Consider the following 26,667-nt stretch of genomic DNA (forward strand, 5'->3'; position numbering starts at 1 on the left):
GGCTGTTTTCCCTGGAGCGTTGGAGGCTGAGGGATGTCCTTATACAAGTTTGTAATGGGCATGAATAGGGTGCATAGCCAAGATCTTTTCCCCAGGTTAGGCGAGTCCAGGATGAGAGGGCATAGGTTTTACGTGAGAGGGGAAAGATTTAAAAGGAACCTGAGGGGCAATGTTTTCACGCAGAGGGTTTTGTGAGCTGCCGGAGGAAGTGGAGGAGACTGGTGAAGTTACAATATTTAAAATACATCTAGGTGGGTTCATGAATATAGAGTAAAAAATGAGGTCTGCAGATGCTGGAGATCACAGCTGCAAATGTGTTGCTGGTCAAAGCACAGCAGGCCAGGCAGCATCTCAGGAATAGAGAATTCGACGTTTCGAGCATAAGCCCTTCATCAGAGCATGGAAGCAGACCCTTTGGTCCAACTGGCCCATGCCTACCATGTTCCCAAATTAAGCTCATCCCACCTACCTGCATTTGGCTCATGTCCCTCCAAACCCTTATGTACTAATCCAAATGTCTTTTAAACATTGTAACTGTACCTGTATCCACCGTTCCTCTGGCGTTCAATCAAACCACTGTGTAAAAACGTTGTCCCTCACATCCTTTTAAAATCCTCCTCCTTAAGGGTGGCATGGTGGCTCAGTGGTCAGCACTTCTGCCTCACAGCACCAGGGACCTGGGTTCATTTCCAATCTCGGGTGACTCTGTGTGGAGTTTGCACATTCTCCCCATGTCTGCGTGGGTTTCCTTGGATGCTCGGGTTTCCTCCCACAATCCAAAGATGTGCATTAGTCAGGCGGAGTTGGGTCTGGGTGGGTTACTCTTTGGAGGGTCGGTTTGGCCTTGTTGGGCCGAAGGACCTGTTTCCATACTGTAGGAATTTAATTTAATCTAATTGCCTTTAAAATATCCCCTTAGGTTTGAACTCTCTCACCTTCGAGAAAATGCCTTTTGCTATTTAGCTCATCTAAGCCGCTAATGATTTTGTAAACCTCTGTAAAGGTTACTCCCTCTACCTCCTACACTCCAGTGAAGAAAGTCCCAACCTAGCAAATCTTTTCTGAATCCTCTCCAGTTTAGTAATATGCTTACTATAACAGCGCGACCAGAACTGTGCACAGTACTTCAGAACAGTCCGCACCAACAACACCCTTTGGGGATATGGGCCAGATGCTGGTAATTGGGACTAGATTAATTGAGGATATCAGGTCGGAATGGATGAGTTGGGCCGAAGGGTTTGTTTCTGTGCTGTCTTCCGTGAAAGCAGAAGTGTTGTTGTGAAGGCTGGACTTCCAAAGCAGTTTTCAAACATGTTTTGCCCTTACTGGGAACAGAAAGAGTTACAATGATATCCTTCATCTGTGAGACAGCAACTGAGTGAATACATTTTTGGTGGAAATTGAGAATTCATTGCACTGTGGGGATGAAGTGCTTTAAATAAAGTGTGCTGAGCGAGGAGCCTAGTGAAGGGTTAGCACTTTGTTTAAAAGTGCTCATTTCTTTCAGCCTGCAACACTGTATTTCCAATGCTGTGCGTCAGAAGGAGTGGTGAATCAGTAACTGGCATCGTTAGAAGCCTTACAATTCTCAGTGCTGCAGGTACTTCCAACTGCATTGTGAAGGTTACTGGCAGCAGTGGGATGTGTGGGCTGTATTCACCTGAAACGATTAAGCAGTTAGGTAATACACATATAAGAGGGCAGGGTGAGACTTGTCTTTCGATTTTCAGAAGGGGGGAGGTTCTGAGTGCTGTGATCCGGGGCAAAAACAATTGTGGGAAATCATAGAAGCCCTATAGTGTGGAAGCAAGCCATTCAGCCCATCAAGTCTATGCTGACCTCTGAACAGCATGCCACCAGCCAACATCCAACACCCTTCTCTCTCTCTCTCTCTCTCTCACACACACACACACACACACACACACACACACACACACACACACACACACACTCCCTCTCTCGCTCGGCCCTGCTCTCTCGCTCCTCCTCTCGTTCAGCCCTGATAGTCCAGAACTAGAGAGCATAGGTTTGGAGTGAGAGGGGCAAAAGAGACCTAAGGGGCAACTTTTTCACGCAGAGGTTGCTGCATGTGTGGAATGCGGTGAGATTAGGATGAGGGGACATGGCATGAAGATTAGGGGAAGTAAATTGGGAACTGTAGACCAGCAAGCCTGACGTTGTTGGAGGCAATCCTGAAGGATAGGATGTACATGTATTTGGAAAGGCAAGGACTGATTAGGGATAGTCAACATGGTTTTGTGCATGGGAAATCATGATTCACAAACTTGATTGGGTTTTTTGAAGAAGTAACAAAGAGGATTGCTGAGGGCAGAGCGGTAGACATGTTCTATATGGACTTATGTAAGGTGTTCGACAAGGTTCCCCATGAGAGACTGTTTAGCAAGATTAGATCTCATGGAATACATGGAGAACTAGCCATTTGGATATAGAGTTGGGAGTGTGGTGCTGGAAAAGCACAGCCGGTCAGATATCACCTGAGGAGTAGAAGAATTGATATTTTGGGCATAAGCCCTTCATCAGGAAGGATTTGGGTACAGAACTGGCTAAAAGGTGGTGGTGGAGGGTTGTTTTTCAGATTGGAGGCCTGTGACCAGAGGAGTGCCACAAGGATCGGTGCTGGGTCCACTACCTTTCATCATTTATATAAATGATTTGAATGTGTGTTTAAGAGGTATAGTTAGTAAGTTTGCAGATGACACCAAAATTGGAGATGTAGTGGACAGCGAAGAAGGTTACCTCGGATTACAATGGGATCTTGATCAGATGATCCAATGGGCTGAGTGGCAGATGGAGTTTAATTTCGATAAATGTGAGGTGCTGAATTTTGAAAAAGCAAATCAGAACAGGACTTGTATACTTTATGGTAAGGTCCTAGGGAGTATTGCTGAACAAAGAGACCTTGGAGTGCAGGTTCATAGCTCCTTGAAAGTGGAGTTGCAGGGAGATAGGATAGTGAAGAAGGCATTTGGTATGCTTTCCTTTATTGGTCAGACTACCGGAGATCCAAGATGGCGGCGACTCAGCAAGTCTGAGTCTACAGAGCCCTTCCCAAAACCTGGGAAAAGTGGGTTTCCTGCCCCCACCACACTTGCCAAACCACCCAAAAAATTTCTTTAATCTTAATTAGCTGCTGAATATTATATTTAAACAGTCTAATACTGAGTGGATAATGAGTAAATCAAAGGGACCCCGCAGCTCTCAGAAAACAAAGACCCCTTCCCCACCCTCCTCTCCTCCGGCTGCAGCTGATGTAAAAACAGGCCTTATAGAGATGATTGCCAGATTGGAATCGACACTCGTCAATTTCATCGCAGAATCCCGACAGAGATGGAATGCATTCGAAGAAAAGCTGCAGAAACAGAATCACTCTATCGGAGAATTGCAGGGCCGAGTGGAGGGGGCGGAACTAAAGGCCACGACCTCCGAGGCTGCAGCTCAAACAGCTGCAGAACAGGTGCGAACCCTCGAGCAGAGAATCAGGGCCTTTGAAATCTACATGGATGATATTGACAACAGAAATCGGAGAAAGAATATTCGGTTGCTGGGCCTTCAAGAACAAGAAGGGAAAGGACAGTTAGCAGCATTTCTGGAGCGATGGCTGCCCCAGCTTTTAAACCTGGGGGCTGAAACTGACCGGGTAAGGGTGGAGTGGGCCTACCGGGTCGCAGTACGCGGATCTGGCCCAAACCAGCGCCCACGCCCGGTCCTGTTCCGGCTGCAGAGTTATAGGGAGAGGCAGATACTCCTGGATGCCTCCAGAAAGCTTGGAAAGGATCCTAAAGCTATGATTCATGAAGGATCCAAGATTATGTTATTTCAGGACTTCTCCCCGGCTTTGGCACGAAGAAGGAAGGCGTTTGATGAGGTGAAGAAATGTTTAAGGGACTTAGATATTCAATACACCTTACGCTACCCAGCGACGTTAAGCTTTACCCACGAAGGATCCGAGTATAATTTTAGATCATCAGAAGAGGCCAAGAAACTTTTAGACTCGGTTAAATAAATCGTAAGAGACAATTTATGTTGGCTTGCCTCTCCCACACTCCGTGGGGAGAAATGGATACTTTATTCTACTTTACTTTTGCGTCTGGGAGCGGGGTTGTCTTCGTTGCTATGTTATTATACTTAACTGTAATCTGTTGGAGTTGTAATTTTATAGTTATGTGTGTTTGTACGTGGCATTGATGCTAGCAGATATACTCAGGTATGGGTGGGGAGGGGTGGGGGTGCGGCGCTCACTGTTAACTCTAGCTCGGTATTATATCTAAATCCTATTAAGGAGCGCCCGGGTCGAGGGTGGGACACTGTTTGGGAGAGGATATGGTGGAACGTTGGAAAGGTAGTAAGGCCCCCTGAGAACAAGGGGGAAGATCTCCATTCAAACATGTTTAATTTTTTTTTGTTCTTATTGTTTGGAAATAACTTCCTTTTTATCATACTGTTATGAGTGTATTAGAGAACATTTTCTCTTATTTGAAGGATGTAAGCGACTCAACTATACACTCTGGATGATTGTGGATTAGTTGAATTTTGATGATTATATATTTAAGATCTATTTTTATATTAATGTTTGTGCTTGAAAATTCTGCTTATTTTTGTAAATTTGTCAAAATGTTAAATTCCCAATAAAAATATCTATTAAAAAAAGACTACCAATAAAGGAAGTTGGGAGGTCATGTTTAGATTAGATTACTTACAGTGTGGAAACAGGCCTGACAAGTCCACACCGACCCACCGAAGCACAACCCACCCAGACGTTAACCTACACCTAACACTATGGGTAATTTAGCATGGCCAATTCACCTAACCTGCACATCTTTGGACTGTGGGAGGAAACCAGAGCACCCAAAGGAAACCCACAGTCAGTCGCCTGAGGCGGGAATTGAACCCGGGTCTCTGGAGCTGTGAGGCAGTAGTGCTAACCACTGTGCCACCGTGCCGTGCTGCTATACAGGACATTGGTTAGGCCACTTTTGCCTGCAGTTCTGGTCGCCTTCACATCAGAAAGATGTTGTGAAACTTGAAAGGATTCAGAAAAGATTTAAAAGGCTGTTGCCAGGGCTGGAGGATTTGAGCTATAGGGAGAGTTGAGTAGGCTAAGGCTGTTTTCCCTTGAGCGTCGGAGGCTGAGGGGTGATCTCATAGAGGTTTACAAAATCATGAGAGGCATTGATAGGGTAAATAGACAAGGTCTTTTCCCTGGAATGGGTGAGTCCAGAACTAGAGGGCATAGGTTTAAGGTGAGTGGGGAAAGAAATAAAAGAGACTTAAGGGGCAACTTTTTCATGCAGAGGGTGCTGCATGTGTGGAATGGGCTACCAGAGGAAGTGGCGGAGGCTGGTACAGTTGCAACATTTAAAAGGCATCTGGATGGGTAGATGAATAGGAAGGCTTTGGAGGGATATGGGCCAGGTGCTGGCAGATGGGACTAGATAAGGTTGGGATATCTGGTCGGCATGGACGGGTTGGACCGAAGGTTCTGCTTCTGTGATGTATGTCTCTATGACAGAGGTCAGGATGAACTGCTTTTCCCGGACAGTCATGAATCTATGGAATTCTGTGTCCAAGGAAGCAGGAGAGGCAGGTTCGTGAACTATATTCAAGACACAGTTGGATAGGTTTTTGCATGGTAGGGGAATTAAGGGTGTCAGATAATGAAGGTAGGAGGAGCTGAGACAATGGATAGATCAGCCATGATCTTCATGAATGGCGGAGCAGGCTCGATAGGCCAAATGACCTTCTCCTGCTTCTATTACTATGAATATATAACTGTATTTCTCATTGGCTAACCCACCTCACCTGGACACTATGGGCAATTTAGTACGGCCAGTCCAAATCAAGGCATGTGACCAATGTAGTGATGTAAAAAATGAACATCAGGGAATGGATAAAAAGGGACAAGGAGAATAAAGCAACCAACAATTAATGGTGGATTCAAGACATCACAAAAATTGTAATTAAAAACAGTGTGACTGAATGTGTTCTGCATTGTAACAAAAGTGAATGAATTGACTGCACACATTGAAGAGAATAATTAGGATCTGAGATTCCTTACAAAGACATAGCTTCAGGATGACAAGGATTTGGATGTGGCATTCAAGTTGAATGGGAAGCTGGATAAAGGTAGAGGGTTGGGACTGTTAATCAAAGCACTGATAATATGGTAATCTGGTGTCAGCTCGAATTACAGGTCCTGATTTCCCTGTCCTCTGTTGATCTCCCTATTCCCACATAGATAAATGGCATCTGTTCTCAGTGTGTGGGATTTCTGCTGACGCTCTGACCCCCTTTTGGAACAATACAATATTCAGTTAATCAGGACCCAACCCACAGTCTCCCAGCCTGTCAACCATCCAGACAGAGAGAGTCATGGTAGCGGGGAATAAAAGAAAAATGATACAAAATTAGAAATAAATATGTAGTCTGTGCTCGTGCTTAATGTTTGTTCATTAGGAAGTAAACTAGAAATCAGGGTGTCCCAGGATTCTTATAGTGCCCTAATTGAGGAATTCTCTCTCCCTTATATCTAACTATTGGTACCCAGCTATGATTTATAAGAATATTTACATCAACAGAAATGAAGCATCTGTTAGCAAATAGACATCAAGATATACAGCACAGAAATAGACTTTTCAATCCAACACATCCATGCTGACATGATATCCTATGTAAATCTAGTTCCATTTGCCAGCATTTGGCCTGTATACCTCCAAACCCTTCCTACTCGTATACCCATCCAGATGCCTTTTAAAATATAATTGTACTGGCCACTTCCTCTGGCAGCTCATTCCATATATGCACCATCATCTGTGTGGAAAAGTTGCCCCCTTAGGTCCCTTTTAAATCTTTCTCCTCTTACCTCAACCTCTGCTCTCTGGTTTTGGAGACCCCTACCCTGGAGAAAAGACCTTACCTATTTACCCTACCCATGCCCTTTGAGTTTATAAACCTCCATAAGGTTACCCCTCAATCTCCAATGCTCCAGGGAAAACAGCCCCATCCTATTCAGTTGTGTACTTATACCTCAAAACCTCCAACCCCGGTGACATCCTTATGAATCTTTTCTGCACCGTCTCAAGTTTCACAACATCCTCTAGTAGGGAGACCAGAATCAAATGCAATATTCCAAAAATAGCCTATCCAATGTCCTGTCCAGCTGCAACATGACCTCCCAACTCTTATACCCAGTTCATTCAATGGGCCAAATGGCCTGTTTCTGCACTGCAGGGATTTTATGATTTTATCTGTGTCCCATCAATTTTTAGTCATTATCTCCGTCGTACAGTGTGTCAGGGTGGGATCACCGGTACCAGAATTGTACACAATACTCCAAAGGTGGCCCAACCAATGTCCTGTGAAGTGTACTGTCCTGTCTACCTGTGACTCCACTTTCATGGAACTATGAACCCGCCACAGAGTCTCACAGCATGGAAACAGACCTTTGGTCCAACCAGTCCGTGCTAACTGTAATCCCAAATTAAACTAGTCTCTCCTGCCTGCTCCTGACCTGTGTCCTTCCATATCTTTCCCTTTCATGCACTTATCCAAATATTTTTTAACCACCACTTCCTAAGGAAGTTCATTCCGCACATGAACCACCTTCCGTGTATGATTAGTATTTGAATGGCAAGGATGAGGTTGAATTGAAATAGTTCATAAAATAAAGTTTTTACCAAACCCCTTACAGCAGGTTTGGTAGCAACTGCAACTCTCAAAACGCTATTGCCATGGAGTGTGTGGGGGGTGGGGTATAAAGTGTTGGATTCACAGAAGAGGAGATTTTCTGTGAGTGTGAAGGTAAAATGAAAGCCCGTGCTTTGCTTGATCTCAAAATGCATTGACTTGGAGGAGAGCGAAGGGAGTTTGCAAACTGTCCTCCCCTCCCCACGTGCCTCAGCTGCAGGGCAGCGTAGGCCCACTGTCAGCCCCGCCCCCACGATCCATTTGTTAACGTCACAACCCGGAAGTAGCCCTGTCAGTTTCAGGATTTGGAGATGCCTGTGTTGGACTGAGGTACAAAGTTAAAAATCCCACAACGCCTAGTTATAGTCCAAGTTTATTTGTCAGCACTAGCTATCTGAGCGCTGCTCCTTTTATCAGGTGGTTGTCGAGTATAAGATCACAAGACATTGAATTTATAACAAAAGTTTGCAACTGAAATTATATATTGAAAACAACCTGGATTGTTCAAGTCTCTCATCTTTTAGAATGACCAACTTGGTTTCAGTTCTTTCATATTTAAATCCCAGAACTTCTTTTTAAAAAAGTTAAAATTCTCAAGTGAACTTTAATAATAGCAACATCTTTTTCTCCCAAGGGCAAGAGGGTGTCACCGGCTAGACCAGCATTAATTGTAATTACCCTGGAGAAGGGTACTTTCTTGAAGTGTAGTTCTTGGAGGGCTGGGTCACCCACAGTGCTTATAGGGCAGGAATTCCAGGATTTAGACTGCAATAGTGAAGAACCAATAATATATTTCCAATTCAGGATGGTGAGTAGCTTGGAGAAGAACTTTCAGGTGGTGTCCTTATTGCATCCTTCTGGATAGTAGAGGTTGTGCATTTGGAAGGTGCAGTCCAAGGAGCTCAAAAGATTTACAAGGATGTTGCCAGGGTTGGAGGATTTGAGTTATAGGGAGAGGCTGAACAGGCTGGGGCTGTTTTCTCTGGAGCGTTGGAGGCTGAGGGGTGACCTTATAGAGGTTTACAAAATTATGAGGGGCATGGATAGGGTAAATAGACAAAGTCTTTTCCCTGGGGTCGGGTAGTGCAGAACAAGAGGGCATAGGTTGACAGTGAGGGGGGAAAGATGCATTAAGGTGTGAGGTGCCCTGTGTGAGGCTGTCTGTGCTCCAATGTTCAGACTGATTCTATTTCTAAAAGGGATTTCCAGAATCTTACATGGATTCATGCAGTTTTTGAGCAAACTAAAATATAATTCTGCAAGTACAAATTCACCCCACAAACTTGTGTGTGTGTTGGGGGGGGGGGGGGGGGGGGTGGGAGGGTGTGAGAAAGTGCGTGTATGTGTGTGAGTGTAAAGTGTTATAAGTCTGAGAGGGTGCGTGTGTGGGTGTGAGCATATGAGAGAGGGTCTGTAGGAGTGTGTATGTAGTGCACCTGTAGTGTGACATGAACCCAAGGCCCCAGTTGAGGTCATCCCATGGGTACTGAACTTGGATTTCAGCCTCTGCTCAGCCACTTTATCGTTGTTCCCTGTCCTGATGTCCGTCTTGGGAGATGGTCACCCAAAGGTTCAAGGTCAAATGTCCCGCACCACTGAAGTGTTTCCTGACTGGGAGGGAACACTCCTGCCTGGTGATTGTTGTGTGATGTCCATTCATCCATTGCCATAGCCTCTGCTCAGTCTTGCCAATGTACCATGCCTCAGGACATCCTTGCCTGCAGTGTTTGAGATAGACAACATTGGCAGAGTCTCACGAGTACCTACCGCGTACATGTGTAATGGTAGCATCTTGCAGCCTCTGCCATGAAAGCTGGGCAGTTTGTTGCGAATAATGATCTGTTGGAGGTTTGTGATGGTTTAGAGGCGAGAATTGGAGGCATGGGGAAAGTCTTGGTGAGGTGCTCATCCTCATTGATAATGTGTTGCATACTGCGAAGACAATGGCGTTGTTTTGTGGCTTCTGGGAAGTACTGGACAATGAAGGGTACTCTGTCAAGTCTATCTCCTGAGGAGGTCAATACAGTTTTTTTTTGTGGCACTTCGGGACTGGCGGTCGATGAGTTGAGCATCGTACCCTGTTCTTATGAGGGCATCCTTAAGTCCTTTCAAGTGTCTATCACATTCCTCCTCATCTGAACAGATTCTATGTATGCTTGTCTGTAGGCTGTCAGTTTCAGAGTGAAACTTTCTCCTTCTGAGCAAAATCTCGGAGCAAAGCAATGTCTTCCCCTTTCCATTCCTCATCCTGGGAGGGAGGATGTGGGAAACACTGTTCACTTGTAGCAACTGGAGTGAGTCCATGGACGGAGCAGACCCTGCAAAGGTGCCCAGATACTCCCTTGTCCCTCTTAAAGGTATTTTCCTTGTGTATTTCCTCAGTTTGGCACGTATACAGTTTGCACCCTCAAAGGATTGCTTCTTTGCTCATGTTCACAATTAAAAGGATAGCTTCTCATAGGATTGAGCAGCATTTAATGGATTGTCATATTAATATAAAATTATTCTTCACCTAACGTAGTAATGGAATGACGTTCTGTATTTCTTGTCATCTGTTTTATTTATTAGGACAGCAGGAAGTCATTCAGCAACTTTACTGGCTTGCTTTTTTCTCAAGCAGCCTTGATGTTTCATTATCATGTCCCTGATTCAGCTCCATTTCCAGCACCTTTATAGGGAGCTTGTTCCTGGTCATTGTCACCTAAATGAAGTTTCCCTCCATACACACTTAAGGCTATCTGGCTGCACGAGGGTTTTCAGGTTTCCGTGTCCTGGATAATATGTGATCAGCAGGCATCTGGCAATCTACAGGAATTGTCACCTATGTTCTGTTTATTTAACTGTACTGACAGTGATCACTTACTTTGTGAATTTTTTTTGCAGGAAGTCATGTGAGAAAAAAGCTTGAAAGAAATTGATCTATCGACTTCTGACAGAGCTCCTTGATTCTTTGGGACTTGAACATCAGTAGCTATTCAAATTGAGAGAAAATATTGAGAGGTTTTGGACACTAGTGTGGCAGGAAGAATACTGAGACACCCGAGTGAGGGAAATTCAATGCCTGACTGTGAAAAGTGCTTCAAACCATTTACTCAGCTCGGGGGAATCAAAATCTCACCCCTCACGGTGGGGAAAGACTGTGTATCTGTTCTGCTTGTAATTTCAAACCCAGAGTGACACAAGGAAAGCTCCCCCCATGGGGAAACCATGGAAATGTGGGGACTGTGGGAAAGGATTCTCTTCCCCCTCAGCACTGGAAACCCACAGACGCGTTCACACCGGGGAGAGGCCGTTCAGCTGCGCTCAGTGTGGGCAGACATTCACTGAAGCATCCCACCTTGTGAGACACCAGCGTGTTCACACTGGGGAGAGACCATTTACCTGCTCCGTGTGCGGGAAAAGATTCAGTCAGATGGGCAACCTGCAGACGCACCAGCAGGTTCACACGGGAGAGAAACCATTCACCTGCCCCGTATGTGGGAAGGGGTTTGCTCAGGCATCTAGACTGATCATTCATAAGCGGGTCCACACCGGGGAGAGGCCATTCACCTGCTCCGTGTGCGGGAAGGGTTTCAGTCAGATGGGCAACCTGCAGACGCACCAGCGGGTCCACACGGGAGAGAAGCCGTTCACCTGTCCTGTGTGTGGGAAGGGGTTTGTTCAATCATCGAGACTCTTAATCCATAAGCGGGTACACACAGGGGAGAGGCCATTCACCTGCTCAGTGTGCGGGAAGGGATTCACTCAGTCATCCACACTCCTGATCCACCAGCGGGTACACACTGGGGAGAGACCGTTCACCTGCTCCGTATGCGGGAAGGGATTCACTCAGTCCTCTACACTCCAGATCCACCAGCGGGTCCACACCGGGGAGAAGCCGTTCATCTGCTCAGTGTGCGGGAAGGAATTCAGTCGGATGGGCAACCTGCAGATGCACCAGCGGGTCCACACGGGAGAGAAGCCGTTCACCTGCTCAGTGTGTGGGAAGGGGTTTGCTCAGTCAGCTGCACTCTTGACCCACCAGCGGGTCCACACGGGGGAGAGGCCATTCACCTGCTCTCAGTGTGGGAAGGGATTCATCAATTCTTCTGCCCTGCTGACCCACCAGCGGGTCCACACAGGGGAGAGGCCATTCACCTGCTTTGATTGCGGGAAGGGATTCATCAATTCTTTTGCCCTGCTGACCCACCAGCGGGTCCACACCAGGGAGATGCCATTCACCAATGCTCTGCGGGAAGGATTCATCAATTCTTCCACTCCACTGACCCACCCGCAGGTTCACACCGGGGAGAGGCCGTTCACCTGCTCTCACTGTGGGAAGGGATTCACCCGCTCCTCCCACCTGCGGAGGCACCAGCGAGTTCACGAGCCACCGCAGGCGGATTGAAAGAGCAACGGCTGAGAGCCATTATCGATTGTACTATTAACCCAGTTCTGGGGATTCCCACTGTGAACGTGTGTAGGGTATAAGGCGGCAGGGAAAGAGGTCTCTTCTGTGTTTTGTGAAACAAGAGGTTCAGCTGAGCATGACTCTGATCAGATAAGAACTTGCAGTTATCAGTGGGGTGCTGGAGGCAAGGTCATGGGTTAACAAGGTGGAAAAGCAATCACTATGTAGAGCCACTTAACAATATTGGAAGCATTCGGTATGCAAAGTTGGCCTAACAAGGGGAAAAGAATCCATTGTATGAATCCAGTTAACAAGGTTAAGAACACTAATTGTATAACAGTAAAGGGCTTGGTCTCTGCTATTGATACTCATTGATTGTAACGGTCACCCAGTTATATGTATGTTGCCTTATCTGGATGCTCTGCTCTGTAAAATGTTGATATAATTCATGGAGAAACTGCTCTTCCAGAGAAGACCGTGAACTCATGTCTTTGAGCACATGGGCGAATGTTCTGTCTCCCTCCAGGGCCCGGAATAAAAATGAAAGAGGTAAACCCATACTGTGTCTCTGAGAGTTTTGCTTTGACTGAGGGGAGGTGGGGGGGTGGAAAACTGGACAACACCAGTTCAAACGCTGCGTCGGCAGTTGACAGAATTGGAATTCGGTCAGAAATTCTGTGTTCAGAATCTAATGATGAAACCACTTTCAGGGGAAAAGAAAAATCCCATCTGATTCACTCGTATAATTTTTAGGGAAGAAACCGTTGCAGGAAAGGATTCAGTCAGTGGTCCCAGCTGTGTCCTTTATCCAGTCTGTCCTACATGTGACTCCAGATCCACAGTGGTGTGGTTGACTGTTGACTGCTCCTCCCCTCCCCCCTGTGCCCCCAACCTCCAGCAAATGAATGGGGAGAAACTGACTTAGGGTGACTGGGATGAAATTAGGCAAAAGTGAGGACTGCAGATGCTGGAAACCAGAGTCTAGATGAAGGGCTTTTGCTCGAAATGTCGATTTTTTTTTTTTCCCCTGTTCCTCAGATGCTGCCTGACCTGCTGTGCTTTTCCAGCACCACTCTAATCTAACGACTGGGTTGAAATTGCTGAGTGAGGCAATATTTCCTACGGGTTAAGGCTGTACCAAGGATCTAATTACAAAGGGACAATTCGGCGCTGATCAATAGTAAAGCAAGTGGGTTTGACCTTGAGCTGTATTTTTTTTAAAAAAGGCTACTTTTCATAATGCCCTATTGCTGGGGAGATCTAAAGCTGTAACAAAGTTGGGCGGCAGTAAAAGTTACCTGAACTTACCGCCGGGCTCAGGCTCTCATTGAAAGCTACGAGATAAAACAGGTTTTTGTTTTAAAGCTGCTCAATTAAGGACAAAAGGGTAACCAGGGAGAGAATAGGGCCCCTCAAAGATCAGCAAGGCGGCCTTCGTGTGGAGCTGCAGAAAATGGGGGAGATACTAAATGAGTATTTTGCATCAGTATTTACTGTGGAAAAGGATATGGAAGACATAGACTGTTGGGAAATAGATGGTGCCATCTTGCAAAATGTCCAGATTACAGAGGAGGATGTGCTGGATGTCTTGAAACGTGTAAAGGTGTACCCTAGAACTCTGTGGGAAGCTAGAGAAGTGATTGCTGGGCCTCTTGCTGAGATATTTGTATCATCGATAGTCACAGGTGAAGTGCCGGAAGACTGGAGGTTGGCAAACGTGGTGCCACTGTTTAAGAAGGGCGGTAAAGACAAGCCAGGGAACTATAGACTACTGAGCCTGATGTTGGTGGTGGGCAAGTTGTTGGAGGGAATCTGAGGGACTTGATGTACATGTATTTGGAAAGGCAAGGACTGATTAGGGATAGTCAACATGGCTTTGTGCGTGGGAAATCATGTCTCACAAACTTGAGTTTTTTGAGGAAGTAACAAAGAGGATTAATGAGGGCAGAGCACATGAGGGCAGTCCATATGTGATCTATATAGACTTCAGGAAGGCGTTCGACAAAGGTCCCCATGGGAGACTGATTAGCAAGGTTAGATCTCATGGAATATAGGGAGAGCTAGCCAACTGGATACAGAACTGGCTCAAAGGTGGTGGTGGAGGGTTGTTTTTCAGACTGGAGGCTTGTGACCAGTGGAGTGCCACAAGGATCGGTGCTGGGACCTCTACTTTTTGTCACTTATGTAAATGATTTGGATGCGAGAATAAGAGGTACAGTTAGTAAGTAGCAGATGACACCACAATTGGAGGTGTAGTGGACAGCAAAGAGGATTACCTCAGATTACAACAGGTTCTTGACCAGATGGGCCAATGGGCTGAGAAGTGGCAGATGGAGTTTAATTCAGATAAATGCGAGGTGCTGCATTTTGGGAAAGCAAATCATATCAGGACTTATACACTTTATGGTAAGGTCTTAGGGAGTGTTGCTGAACAAAGAGACCTTGGAGTGCAAATTCATAGCTCCTTGAAAGTGGAGTCGCAGGTAGACAGGATAGTGAAGAAGGCGTTTGGTATGCTTTCCTTTATTGATCAGAGTATTGAGTACAGGATTTGGGAGGTCATGTTGCAGCTGTACAGGACATTGGCTAAGCCACTGTTGGAATATTGTGTGCAATTCTGGTATCCTTCCTAACGGAAAGATGTTGTGAAACTTGAAAGGGTTCAGAAAAGATTTACAAGGATGTTGCCAGGATTGGAGGATTTGAGCTATAGAAAGAGGCTGAACAGGCTGGGGCTTTTTTCCTGGAGCGTCAGAGGCCGAGGGGTGACCTTATAGAGGTTTACAAAATTGAGGGGCATGGACAGAGTAAATAGGCAAAGTTTTTTTCCTGGGGTCGGGGAGTCCAGAACTAGAGGGTATAGATTTAGGGTGACAGGGGAAAGATATAAAAGAGACCTAAGGGGCAACTTTTTCACACAGAGGGTGGTACGTGTATGGAATGAGCTGCCAGAGGAAGTGGTGGAGGTTGGTACAATTGCAACATTTAAGAGGCATTTGGATGGGGATATGAATAGGAAGGGTTTGGAGGGATATGGGCCATGTGTTGGCAGGTGGGACTAGATTGGGTTGGCATGGATGGGTTGGACCGAAGGGTCTGTTTCCATGCTGTTCATCTCTATGACTCTATTTCTTTCAGCCTCTTGCACTAAGTTTCCAATGTCATGTCTCAGAAGGAACAGTGAATGATTAGCTAGTATCGTTAGAAATTGTATATTTTTCAGGACTGCAGGTTAATCGTTTCATCAGCATTTTAAAGTTTACTGGCAACAGTGGGTGGTGTAGGCTGTATTCACTAGTAACTAATTTTAAAAATCTCACAACATCAGGTTATAGTCCAACAGGTTCATTTGGAAGGATGAGCTTTCAGAGCGCTGCTCCTTCATCAGGTAGCTGTGGACCAGAATCATAAGACAGAGAATTTGTAGCAAAACATTACAGCGTCATGCAACTGAAATGATATATTGAACAAACTTAGGTTGCTGTTAAGTCTTTAATCTTTTAGAATGGGTTGCAGATTTCAGTTCGTTGATACATAAATCCCATAACTACTTTTCAGTCACATTCTTGAGGTCACTTAAGGTTTTATAAAAAGACGTGACATCTTTTTATAAAATGCATGAAAGATGTGAGGTTAGAGTCTGTCTGTATCCCAATCTTGAGTCAGACTGGTTCTATTTCCGAAGTAGGAATATATAAAATATTACATGGATTGACTGCTTGCAGATTGTGTGCTTTTTGAGCAAAATCTGCAAATTCACCCTATAGATTTTTGCGTGTTTGTGTGAGAGTGAGATCGTGTGCGCGTGCACGTGACTTTGTGCATGTGAGTGTGAGTAAGAGAGTGAGTTTGTGTGTGTGCAGGCTTGGTAAAGTGTGTGTTTGTGATGGAGTATAAGCCTGTGAGAGGGTGTGTGCGTGGGTGTGAGTATATAGTGTACTGTATTTGGGTCATCTGTAGTTTGATATGAACTCAAGTCCCGGTTGAGGTCGGTTCGGTACATGGGTACCGAACTTGGCTATCAGCCTCTGCTCAGCCCCAAGAAACAATGAAGCAGTTACACAGCCCACATTGGAGAGGGCAGGGTGGGACTTGTCTTTCGATTTGCAGAAGGCTCTGGATGCTGTGATCCAGGTCAAACACATGCTGGAGGACCTTTGGCTCAGAGAGATGGAGCTGGGGTTGTGCGCATGAGAAATGGCTGCTTTTTAAAATTGAGAATAGTTATGATATATTCAGAGACATTGTTGAAGTCTGAAAGCATTTTTTTTTCAAAAAGTTGCAGACATCTTTCTGGAACTTGCATTGTAATATGTGCAGTTAGGCCACAGCTCAGGACAGGCTGTTTAACAGCCTCCATAACTTCGTTCAATACACGCACCACCCTCTGCATGAGAAAGTTGCCCTTTAGGTCCCCTTTAAATCTTTCCCCTCTTACCCCAAACCTATGTCCCTCTAGCTTGGGACTCCGGACCCTGAGAAAAATTATTTTAAGATTAGATTAGATTCCCTACACTGTGGAAACAGGCCCTTTGGCCCAACCAGTCAACACCGACCCTCCGAAGAGTAACCCACCCAGACCCATTTCCCTCTGAATTATGCACCTAACACTTTGCAATTTAGTATGGCCAATTCACCTGACCTGCACATCTTTGGACTGTGGGAGGAAACCACAACACCCGGAGGAAACCCACGCAGACGTGGGGAGAGTGTGCAAACTCCACAGACTGTTGCCCGAGGCTGGAATCAAACCCGGGACCCTGGTGCTGTGAGGCATCAGTGCTAACCACTGAGTCACTGTGCCACCCATAAAAGACATACAAAAGTTGAGAAGCCGGACAAAATGCAAAACGAATAAAGTGTCGTGCTGCGGGGGGAAAAAAATTGTGTGTCCTGCATTTTTCTCTCTATTGGCATTTGGACAATTAAAGTTTGTCAGTTAACACGAGCATCTCGACTGAGCATGCCCCTTGGTGTCAGCAAGCATTGCGCATGTTCATTTGTGCCCGCAGAAACGTGCCATCGTCTTTCCATGGGCCAATTGGGTGTTGTGGAGGACCAGAAATAGTCTTGTCCTCCTGCCAATCAGAGCCCTCCCTATTGTCTGAATGCAGAAGTTGGACCATGAGCTGCTGCTCCTGCTCCTCTCTCTCTCTCTGAATGAAGATTGAGCTTCACCCCAGACTGCAACTTCCTTCCTCTGTCCAACATCTGTGAGTACAGCACTCTCTTTTCTCACCCTCCCCGTTTTCCATTCCGGGGTTCAATTGTTAACTTGAATAACTAAAAGGAAAGGGAGTGAATCCGGGGAGAGGACAGACTGTAGAAAAGTTGGTCCAGGTCTGTGTCTCAGTTGGCAAAGACGTGGTAAGTGCAGTACCACAATGTGAAATTATAGCCTTTGCTGTGAAAAAACACAGAAAGGAGGTGCATTGTTTAAATGGTGATATATTGGGGTGTGGAGAAAGTGAGGACAGCAGATGCTGGAGATCAGAGTCAAAAAGTGTGACACTGCAAAAGCACAGCAGGTCAGGCAGCATCCAAGGAGCAGGAGAATTGACGTTTCGGGCACGAGCCCTTCAGGAATGACGTGTGGATGTACACAGGGGCCTCAGCGTCCTTCTACACCAGTCACTGCCCGTTGTCAGACAGATGCAGCAAGCAATCAGCAAGGCAAGTGATATATAAGAGGAATTGTGTTCAGAAGTGGGCATGTCTTCCTGCAGTTACGGGGATATTGAATACATTCAAGGTTGAGTTCATCTAATTTTTGAACAACAAAGAAGTCGATGGTTATGGGGAAGGCAAGAAAATGGTTTTAAGACCAATACTGAACAATTACAGAGTCATACAGCACAGAAACAGACTCTTCAGTTCAACTAGTGCGTGCTGAGTATGTTCTCAAATTAAACTAGTCCCATCTGCAAATGTTTGGCCCATATCCCTCCGAAACCTTCCTATTCATGTACTTGTCCAAAATGCCTTTTAAATAAAAAGTTTGGGAGAAGATTTGTAGTTTGGGTGCTTGTTGTTGTGGTTCTGTTTGCCGAGCTGGGAATTTGTGTTGCAGACGTTTTGTCCCCTGTCTAAGCGACATCCTCAGTGCTTGGGAGCCTCCTGTGAAGCACTTCTGTGATGTTTCCTCCAGCATTTGTAGTGGTTTGTCTCTGCCACTTCCGGTTGTCAGTTCCAGCTGTCTGCTGCAGTGGCCGGTAAATTGGGTCCAGGTCGATGTGTTTGTTGATAGAATCTGTGGATGAGTGCCATGTCTCTAGGAATTCCCTGGCTGTTCTCTGTTTGGCTTGTCCTATAACAGTAGTGTTGTCAAAGTTGAACTCATGTTGCTTGTCATCTGTGTGTGTGGCTACTCAGGATAGCTGATCGTGTCATTTCGTGGCTAGTTGGTGTTCATGGATACGGATCGTTAGCTGTCTTCCTGTTTGTCCTATGTAGTGGTTTGTCCAATCCTTGCATGGGATTTTGTACATTACATTGGTTTTGCTCATGCTGGGTATCGGGTCCTTCGTCCTGGTGAGTTGTTGTCTGAGAGTGGCTGTTGGTTTGTGTTCTGTGATGAGTCCTAGTGATCGTAGTAGTCTGGCTGTCAGTTCAGAAATGTTCTTGATGTATGGTGGTGTGGCTAGTCCTTTGGGTTGTGGCATGCCATCATTCCGTTGTCTTTCCCTAAGGCATCTGTTGATGAAATTGCGAAATTGTTGATGAACTACGAAAGCAACCACCCCAACACACACAAAAGAAGTTGCATTAAGATACTGTTCAAAAGGGCCACAACCCACTGCAGCATACCAGAACTGCAAAAAGAGGAAGAAGAACACCTCTACAATGTATTCGCCAAAAACAGATACCCCCGCAATTTCATCGACAGATGCCTAAGGGAAAGACAACGGAATGAGGACATGCCACAACCCAAAGAGATTTGGAGTCAGAGATGTACAGCACAGAAATAGACCTGTCTGTCCAACTTGTCTATGCCGACCAGCCATCCCAACCTACTCAAGATGAGATTAAGTTAGGATAACTGGTCAGCATAGATGAGTTGGACCAAAGGGTCTGTTTCCGTGTTGTACATCTCTGGAAATTCACCCCATAGACCTGTGTGTGTATGTGTGCATGTGAGTTTGTGCGTGTGAGGGTGTGCATAAGAGAGTGCGTGTTTGGATGCTTGTAAAGTGTGAGTGTGATGGCGTATAAGCCTGTGAGAGGGGGCATGTGGGAGGTGTCTGTGTGAGGTGTGGATAAAAGTTAGGGGTTGCATTTTGGTAAAACAAGCAAAGGCAGGACTTGTACAGTTAATGGTAGGGCCCAGGGTCGTCTTGTAGAACAGAGAGACCTGGGTGGGGAGGGGGGTGGGGTTCAGGTACATAGCTCTTTCAAAGTTACATCACTGGCAGACAGGGTGGTTAAGAAGGTGTTTAGCACACTTGCCTTCATTGTTCACACCATTGAGTATAGGAGTTGAGACATGATGTTGAGGTTGTCCAGGATGTTGCTGATGGTTGAAAATGTGCTGCTGGTTAAAGCACAGCAGGTCAGGCAGCATCCAAGAAATAGGAAATTCCACGTTTCAGGCATAAGCCCTTCATGACGAAGGGCTTATGCCCGAAACGTCGAATTTCCTATTCCTTGGATGCTGCCTGACCTGCTGTGCTTTAACCAGCAACACATTTTCAACTGTGATCTCCAGCATCTGCAGACCTCACTTTTTACTCCAGGATGTTGCTGAGGCCACTTTTACCGTACTGAGTACAGTTCTAGTTGTCCTGTCATAGGAAGAATACTATTGGAGAAGGTTCAGAAAAGATTTTACCAGGATGTTGCCAGGACTGGAGGGTTTGAGTTGCAGGGAAAGGCTGGGACTTTTTTCACTGGAGTGTAGGAGGTTGAGGGGTGACCTAATTGAAATGTATAAAACAATGAGGAGTGTAGGTAAGGTGAATAGCAAAGGTCTCTTCCTTAGCTGGGGTGTTCAGAATTAGGGGGCATTTTTTTTAAGGTGAGAGGAAAAGAGATTGTAAAGGGATCTGAGGGGCAATTTTTTGTTTTAACAGGATGGTTTGTGAGTGAATGTACGACCAGAGGAAGTGGTTGACGCAGATACAGTCACACCATTGAAAAGACGTTTGCATGGATACACGAGTGAAAAGGCTTGGAGGGATATGGGCCAAACACAAGCAAGTTTGGTTTGAGAACCCTAGTCAGCATGGATGAGTTGGACCGAAAGGTCTGTTTCCGTGCTGTATGACCCTATGACACTGAGAACCAGAAGTGATTTTATTGAAAACATTAGAATTCTGAAAGGGGCTTGACAGGATAGATGCAGGTAAAATGCTCCTTCCATGGAGTGGGAGGGGGTGTGGGGGTGTGTATGGGGGTCACAGAATCCCCACAGTTTGGGGGTGGCACAGTGGTTAGCACTGCTGACTCACAGCACCAGAGACCCAGGTTCAATTCTTACCTCTGTGCAAACTCCACACAGACAGTTGCCTTTCTCCCCGTGTCTGCGTGGGTTTCCTCCGGGTGCTCCGGTTTCCTCCCACAGTCCAAAAAAAATGTGCAGGAGAGGTGAATTGGCCATGCTAAATTGCCTGTAGTGTTAGTAGAAGGGGTAAATGTAGGGGAATGGGTATGGCTCTTCGGAGGGTTGGTGTGGACTTGTTGGGCCGAAGGGCCTGTTTCCACACTGTAAGTAATCTACTCTAAACCATTTGGCCCGCAAGTCCATACCGACCCTCCGAAGAGCATCCCACCCACACCACCATTTGTTTTCCATAGCTAATCCACCCTAACCTGCACATCCCTGGGCACTATGGGTAATTTAACGTGGCCAATCCACCCTAACCTGGGCACTATGGGTAATTTAGCATGGCCAATCCACCCTAACCTACACATCCCTGGACTCAATGGGCAATTTAGCATGGCCAATTCAACCCAGAAGGTTACTTAACATGATTCAAATGTGTCAGCAGCGATCAAGGGTTGGTGGTTTCAAATTTTGAATCCTCACACCGAGCGCGGAGCCTGAAACAGTTATATAGACCGGGAAAAGGAATTCACGACAAGCAGGGACTGTACACGCATTTGTGTGTGCTGCTAAAGCTTTAGCCATGGAGAGACCCAAGGAAGTGTGGTGACTGCGGGAAAGGTTTCCGTATCCCATCTGCCTTGGAGACTCATCGCCGCAGTCACACTGAGGAAAGGCTTTATCCACCCCTCCCACCTCCAGATGCACCAGCGGGCCCACACTGAGGAGAGGCCGCTCTCCTACCCCAGGTGTGAGATGGGATTTATCCGCTCCTCCAACCTCATGGCCCTTCCCCTGCCCCAAGTGCAAGAAAGCCTTCAGCGCTTCCTCTGTTCTGCTCAGGCACCAGCAGGTCCACACCAGTGAGAGGCCCTTCCCCTGCCCTGTGTGCAGGAAGACCTTCAGCAATTCCTCTGACCTGCTGACCCACCGGCGGGTCCACACAGGGGACTGGCCCTTCAGCTGCTCTTGAGTGTGGAAAGGCCTTTAGCAATTCCTTAAATCTGCTGGCCCACCAGTGGGTCGACACCAGCGAGCATTCCCTGTCCTGAGTGTGGGAAGGTTTTCGGTGATTCCTCCATCCTGCTGACTCACCAGCAGGTCCACACTGAGGAGAGGGCCTTCAACTGTCCCAAGTGCGAGAACAACTTTACATAGGCCTCAAACCTGCTGACCCCCCCCCCCCCGAGTTCATACCGGGGAGAGACCCTTCAGCTGCGCTGAGTGCAGTAAGTGCTTCATGCATTCCTACCACCTGCCGAGGCATCAGCAAGTCCACACGGGCAAGAAGCCGGTCGCCTGCCCCAAGTGCCAGCGGAAGTTCACGTCGTCCTGTAATTGAAAAAAGCACCAGCGTTCCTAACAATCAGATTCCACCAGCGATGCTGCTATGAGTCACCTCCAGGAGTCAACCTCCTGCCCATTCTGAGAGTGGGTATGGTGGGAGAGTCGGTGGGCTTTTTTGGTTTTCTGCTGCACTGCGCTCTGTTTTCTTGCCCCCACCCCCAAATTTGCTTCCAATGCGTGCTGCTGTTCACTGAGCCTGGGAACTACTCTCTCCAGTTTTTTCCGTCCAATTAAAGAATTGTTGGCTCTTTCTGGGAAAGAGTCCCGGTCATCAAAAAAATAGCTGAATACTTTGGGCCGTCCATTCACATTCAGCAGTGACTTTGAAATTAGATGTACGGTTACGTGCCTGTGAACAACTCATTGTCCAAGGATTGCACAAAGGCTTGGTGATCCATTGCTGGAAATTGTTTGATTGAATTGGTAATTCTTTTTTTCTTTTCAATTTACCCCTTAAATCTCTATCTATGAGACAGTGGGGGATCAGTTCATCATCAAGTCTGATTAAGAACAGTTGAGAAAACATTACATGTTTTAATTTCACTGTATTGTGAGTCAGGTTTGCTTGTTTTGGCTGGTGTACCCTTCGTTGTAATGGCTTTCACCCCAACCACGCAGTATGGTAATGAGTTTCACAGTCTCACCACACTGAGGTTTCTCATGAAATCCTCAGTAGAGCCTTGGAAGGGAAAATGTTGACAAGGGCAGAATATAGGGTGCTAACTGCAAAAAGCCACAAAGACGTTCGACAAAGCAAAACCTTGACAATGTAGGGACAAATAAGGAACTTTGACTTGTGACCTCCTCATTGTTGTCAGTGTTCAAGATAACGGTCATAACAAAAAACATGTATTGTGTTGACATTGAACATTGTAATTAGACAAATATCTAGATGCTGTAGTTGGTTGAATACAATAATGTAAGACAAATTAAATAACCAGAACCACTAATGTAATTGAATGTCGGTAACCATAAAACAAGTATATACTATTGATTGAATGTAAATGCTCTTAAAATAACACAACAGTATATCAAACTGATGTATTTTATTATTTGGGGAGTTGCAGTCTTGTGGAAATGGCTCTGCAGGCTTGAATAAAAGCAGTGTAAGAAAAGTGTCCACGTGTCATCTGGTCAGTTACAGGCTTCAGGCAGTTCCAGAATCCTTCCAGCATGCAAGCAGGCCATTCAGCCCATCGGGTCAACACTGACCGTTCCACCCAGAGCCACTTTGCTACCTCATCCCCGTAACCCTGCATTTCCCACAGCCCATCCACCATAACCCACATATCATTTGGACTGTGGGAGGAAACCAGAGCACAGCACCCGGACGAAACCCACACAGACGGGGGGGATGAAAAAAGTGACACACTGAGTTGCTCAAGAGTGGAAATGAACCAGGGTACCTGATGATGTGAGGCAGCAGTGCTAACCATTGTACCACCAGCCCCATGCTGGTCTCTAAAGGACTGAATGCCAAAGACTCAGGAACCCCTGAGAGAAAAACAAAACTCTCCTATCTTAAATGAGAGGCCACCTAGTTCTTAACTGTGTCCACTCATTTCTAGTCTCTGGAATGAAGAGGTTTATACATTCACATTGTTAAGTCCTCTCAGGATGTTATATACCTCCATCAGATCATCTGATTCTTCTCAGCTCTAACTGATACAAGCCCAGCCCGACATCCCATTGTCCCCAATTATAAGTTGAGTAAATTAGCTCTGAACCACTTTGAATGTAATTACATTATTTAAGTAAAGAGACCAAATCTGGTGGTCTCTCCAATACTATTAACAAATGGAGAAAGACATTGACTTTATATTCCACTCCCTTAACACAAATGACAGTCATTTTCTGCCTTAATCCCTTGTGGCGCCTTTATGCTAATTTTATCATGTCCCCAAATTCTTCTGTACCTCTGGGATTTTGCAGTCTCTCTCAATGCTGCTTTTCCATTGTTGCTGCTAGGTTGGACATTAAACTCCTACCTTGCCTGTTCCCAACCTGCCAATAACACCTTTGCATGTGCTTCTTTCATCAATGCTGTGAATAGGCATTTAAAGAAAAAACCTGAATCCCTTGCACTGTATTCCATTCCTCACCTCTTGGCAACCCTAAACGTTTTGACTGCTTTTGTTTCCTGTTCACTCACCAATGCTCTGTCCAGGAATCTCCCGGGTGTGGAGCCGCTGGTGGCTGCGCAGGGACGACTGGTCGCTGAACGCCTTGCCGCACTCCAGGCAGGCGAACGGCTTCTCCCCCGTGTGGAGCCGCCAGTGCGTCCGGAGGTGGGAGGCCTGGGTGAAGGCCTTCCCGCACTCCGAGCAGGCGAATGGTCTCTCCCCAGTGTGGACCCGCCGGTGGGCCACAAGGTGGGAGGAGTGGGCGAAGCCCTTGCCGCACTCCGAGCAGGTGAACGGCCTCTCACCTGTGTGGACCCGACTGTGGGCCACGAGGTGGGAGGCCTGGATAAAGCCCTTCCCGCACACGGGGCAGATGGACCGCCAATCCCTAGTGTGGACCCGCTGGTGGGCCAGCAGATGGGAGGAGTGAGCGAAGGCCCTGTCACACTCGGGGCAAGTGAATGGCTTCTCCCCAGTGTGACTGCGCCGATGCGTCTCCAGGGCAGATGGGACCCGGAAGCCTTTCCCACAGTCGCCACACTTCCACGGTTTCTCCATGGCCAAAGCTTCAGCAACACAAATGCGTGTACAGCTCCTCACCCCTGTGAATTCCCCTTTCCAGGCTGTATAATTGTTTCTTGCACCACTCTGTGGTGCAAGAGGAGGGCGTCTATAGAGTCCCACTGATGCTGAAAATGTTCTTGAAGCAAGAACCAAAACGCTTTGCTCCTTCTCATAGAATCACAGTCGAAAATTGTTGTGGTCCCGATGGATTGAACGACTGTCAGACATTGACGTAAAAGTGAGGACTGCAGACGCTGGAGAGTCAGTGTCAAAAAGTGCGGTGCTGGTAAAGTACAGCAGGTCAGCAGCATCAGAGGAGCAAGAGAGACAGTGTTTCGGGCATAAGTCCTTCATCCATTGAGTTTGAAATTTCTGTCTTCAGATCTTCAAAAACTCTGTAAAAAGAGGTTACGAAAGTCATCACTGTTCATCCAGAGTAGACTTTCATAACAAGCAATTCTCCTTTCAATGAAACATGTTTTTCTTTTATTTTTCCACAAAATTGAAAGCACCATCCCACTCTCTGTCCTCCTGTATTCTCGCACTACTCTAACCAACTCTCCTGAAGGTGCTGATTCAGGTTCTTACAGGGGCAGAAAAGCAAAAACGTCAAGACTGACATCTCTTTGAATTTTGGATAACTCCACACAAAAAGTTAATATTACAACATTGGGATACTGCTTAGAATGAGCACGTCTGATTTTGGGAAGTGAAAGAAAGTGTAAATTCAGGATGAACCTGCATGCAACATCTTGAGAAGCAACCAGACGTAAAATGGTTAATGTCTCGGAGCAGGCTGGGAGGGTAGGAGCTAGTAATGAGACATCAAGGCATTGACACTGACACCAGAGAGAACCTGAACATACAGACATGGCAAATGTTAGTGGCCCACATCAACATTTGATCCATGTCCCTCTAAATTCTTCCTATTCTTATGGGTTTTCATATCCGATACCTTTTAATCATTGCCCCTTAGGTTCCTTTTAAATCTTCACCCCCTCCCACCTCACCTTAAATGTATTTCCGTCTAGTTCTGGACTCCTCTATCTCAGGGAAAAGATCTTGTCTATTTACCCTATCCATACCCATCATTATTATATAAACGTCTACAAAGTCACCCCTCAGCCTCTGGCACGCTAGTAAAAAAACAAATCCACCCTATTCATCTCAAACCCTGGCAAAATGCTTGTAAATCTTTCCTGAGCCCTTTCAGGTTTCACAACAATTCTTCCGATCGGAGGAAGACCAGAATTGCACACAATATTCCTAATCAATTCCTAATATACCTCCCAACTCCTGTACTCAATGAGACGTTTGCGAAAAAGTTTTCAAAACCCACAAAAGACAACCGGAAAGAATGGAGGGACGAACCGAACTTCTGAGGGTCAGCTTAGAAGCATCAACGCCCCGGGTGGGGCGGATGGGGGAAGGAAGGCGGAGGAAGAATAGAGGATGCAAAACCGTTGCAGCTGGCTGCAATGAGAAATATTACATTTACTGATCTTACATTTATTTGCGGGAAGCGGCTGCATTTTAAAAATAAACAGAAAAGATGTCTATGTCTACGTCTACCCCTATTCCTAGCCCTTCCCAATCTCTATCGTTCCGTCTCCCCTCACTCGGTTAACTACGACACATACCTGAGTTTGCAGAGCCTGCTCCCTCCCTGGATTCACTCCAGTTGCTACAGATGAACAAGTTCCCCCCCTGCCCCACCGCTCTCTCCCAGGATGAGGAGTTGCCCAGGGGAAGGGAGTTTCACTCAAACCGACAGGGCCACTTCCGCGTTGTGACGTCACCAGTGGCGCGAAGGGGCGGGGCAAAGCCGACAGCGGGCCTCCGCACTGCGCCTGCGCCTGCTCCGGACGGCCGGCTCGCATTGCGCCTGCGCTTTCCTGCGGCGGTCCGGGTGGACAGCGCAGTTTGCAAATATCTGATCCCCTCATAGAGTCCCGACTTTTTTTTTATTTCAAAAATATACTTTATTCATAAAATAT

At 46.4% G+C, this 26,667-nt stretch overlaps 2 protein-coding genes across 4 annotated transcripts in view; one reads left to right on the plus strand and one right to left on the minus strand.

Moving 5' to 3' along the window:
• LOC132807129 (zinc finger protein 239-like) overlaps nucleotides 1–12,643 on the plus strand; it is a 48,677-nt gene extending 36,034 nt beyond the window's left edge. For 2 of the 3 annotated variants that reach the window (XM_060821441.1, XM_060821440.1), the window contains one exon: nucleotides 10,588–12,643. In XM_060821441.1, the coding sequence (XP_060677424.1) occupies nucleotides 10,901–12,091 (1,191 nt within the window). In that variant the 5' untranslated portion in view covers nucleotides 10,588–10,900 and the 3' untranslated portion in view covers nucleotides 12,092–12,643. Of the gene's footprint in view, nucleotides 1–8,000; nucleotides 8,035–10,587 lie in introns of those variants that run through there. The other variant, XM_060821442.1, reaches the window with a different exon arrangement.
• A 2,997-nt stretch (nucleotides 12,644–15,640) lies between these two features.
• Nucleotides 15,641–26,446, minus strand: LOC132807128 (gastrula zinc finger protein XlCGF49.1-like). Its single transcript, XM_060821439.1, has 3 exons — nucleotides 26,311–26,446; nucleotides 24,136–25,065; nucleotides 15,641–18,787 (listed from the first exon to the last, which is right to left on the minus strand). The coding sequence occupies exons 2-3, from the start codon at nucleotides 24,662–24,664 to the stop codon at nucleotides 18,735–18,737; spliced, it is 582 nt and encodes a 193-aa protein (XP_060677422.1). The 5' UTR covers nucleotides 24,665–25,065; nucleotides 26,311–26,446; the 3' UTR covers nucleotides 15,641–18,734.
• Nucleotides 26,447–26,667: the final 221 nt, after the last annotated feature.

This window comes from Hemiscyllium ocellatum (assembly GCF_020745735.1).
Source record: "Hemiscyllium ocellatum isolate sHemOce1 chromosome 27 unlocalized genomic scaffold, sHemOce1.pat.X.cur. SUPER_27_unloc_1, whole genome shotgun sequence".
Taxonomy (NCBI): Eukaryota; Metazoa; Chordata; class Chondrichthyes; order Orectolobiformes; family Hemiscylliidae; genus Hemiscyllium; species Hemiscyllium ocellatum.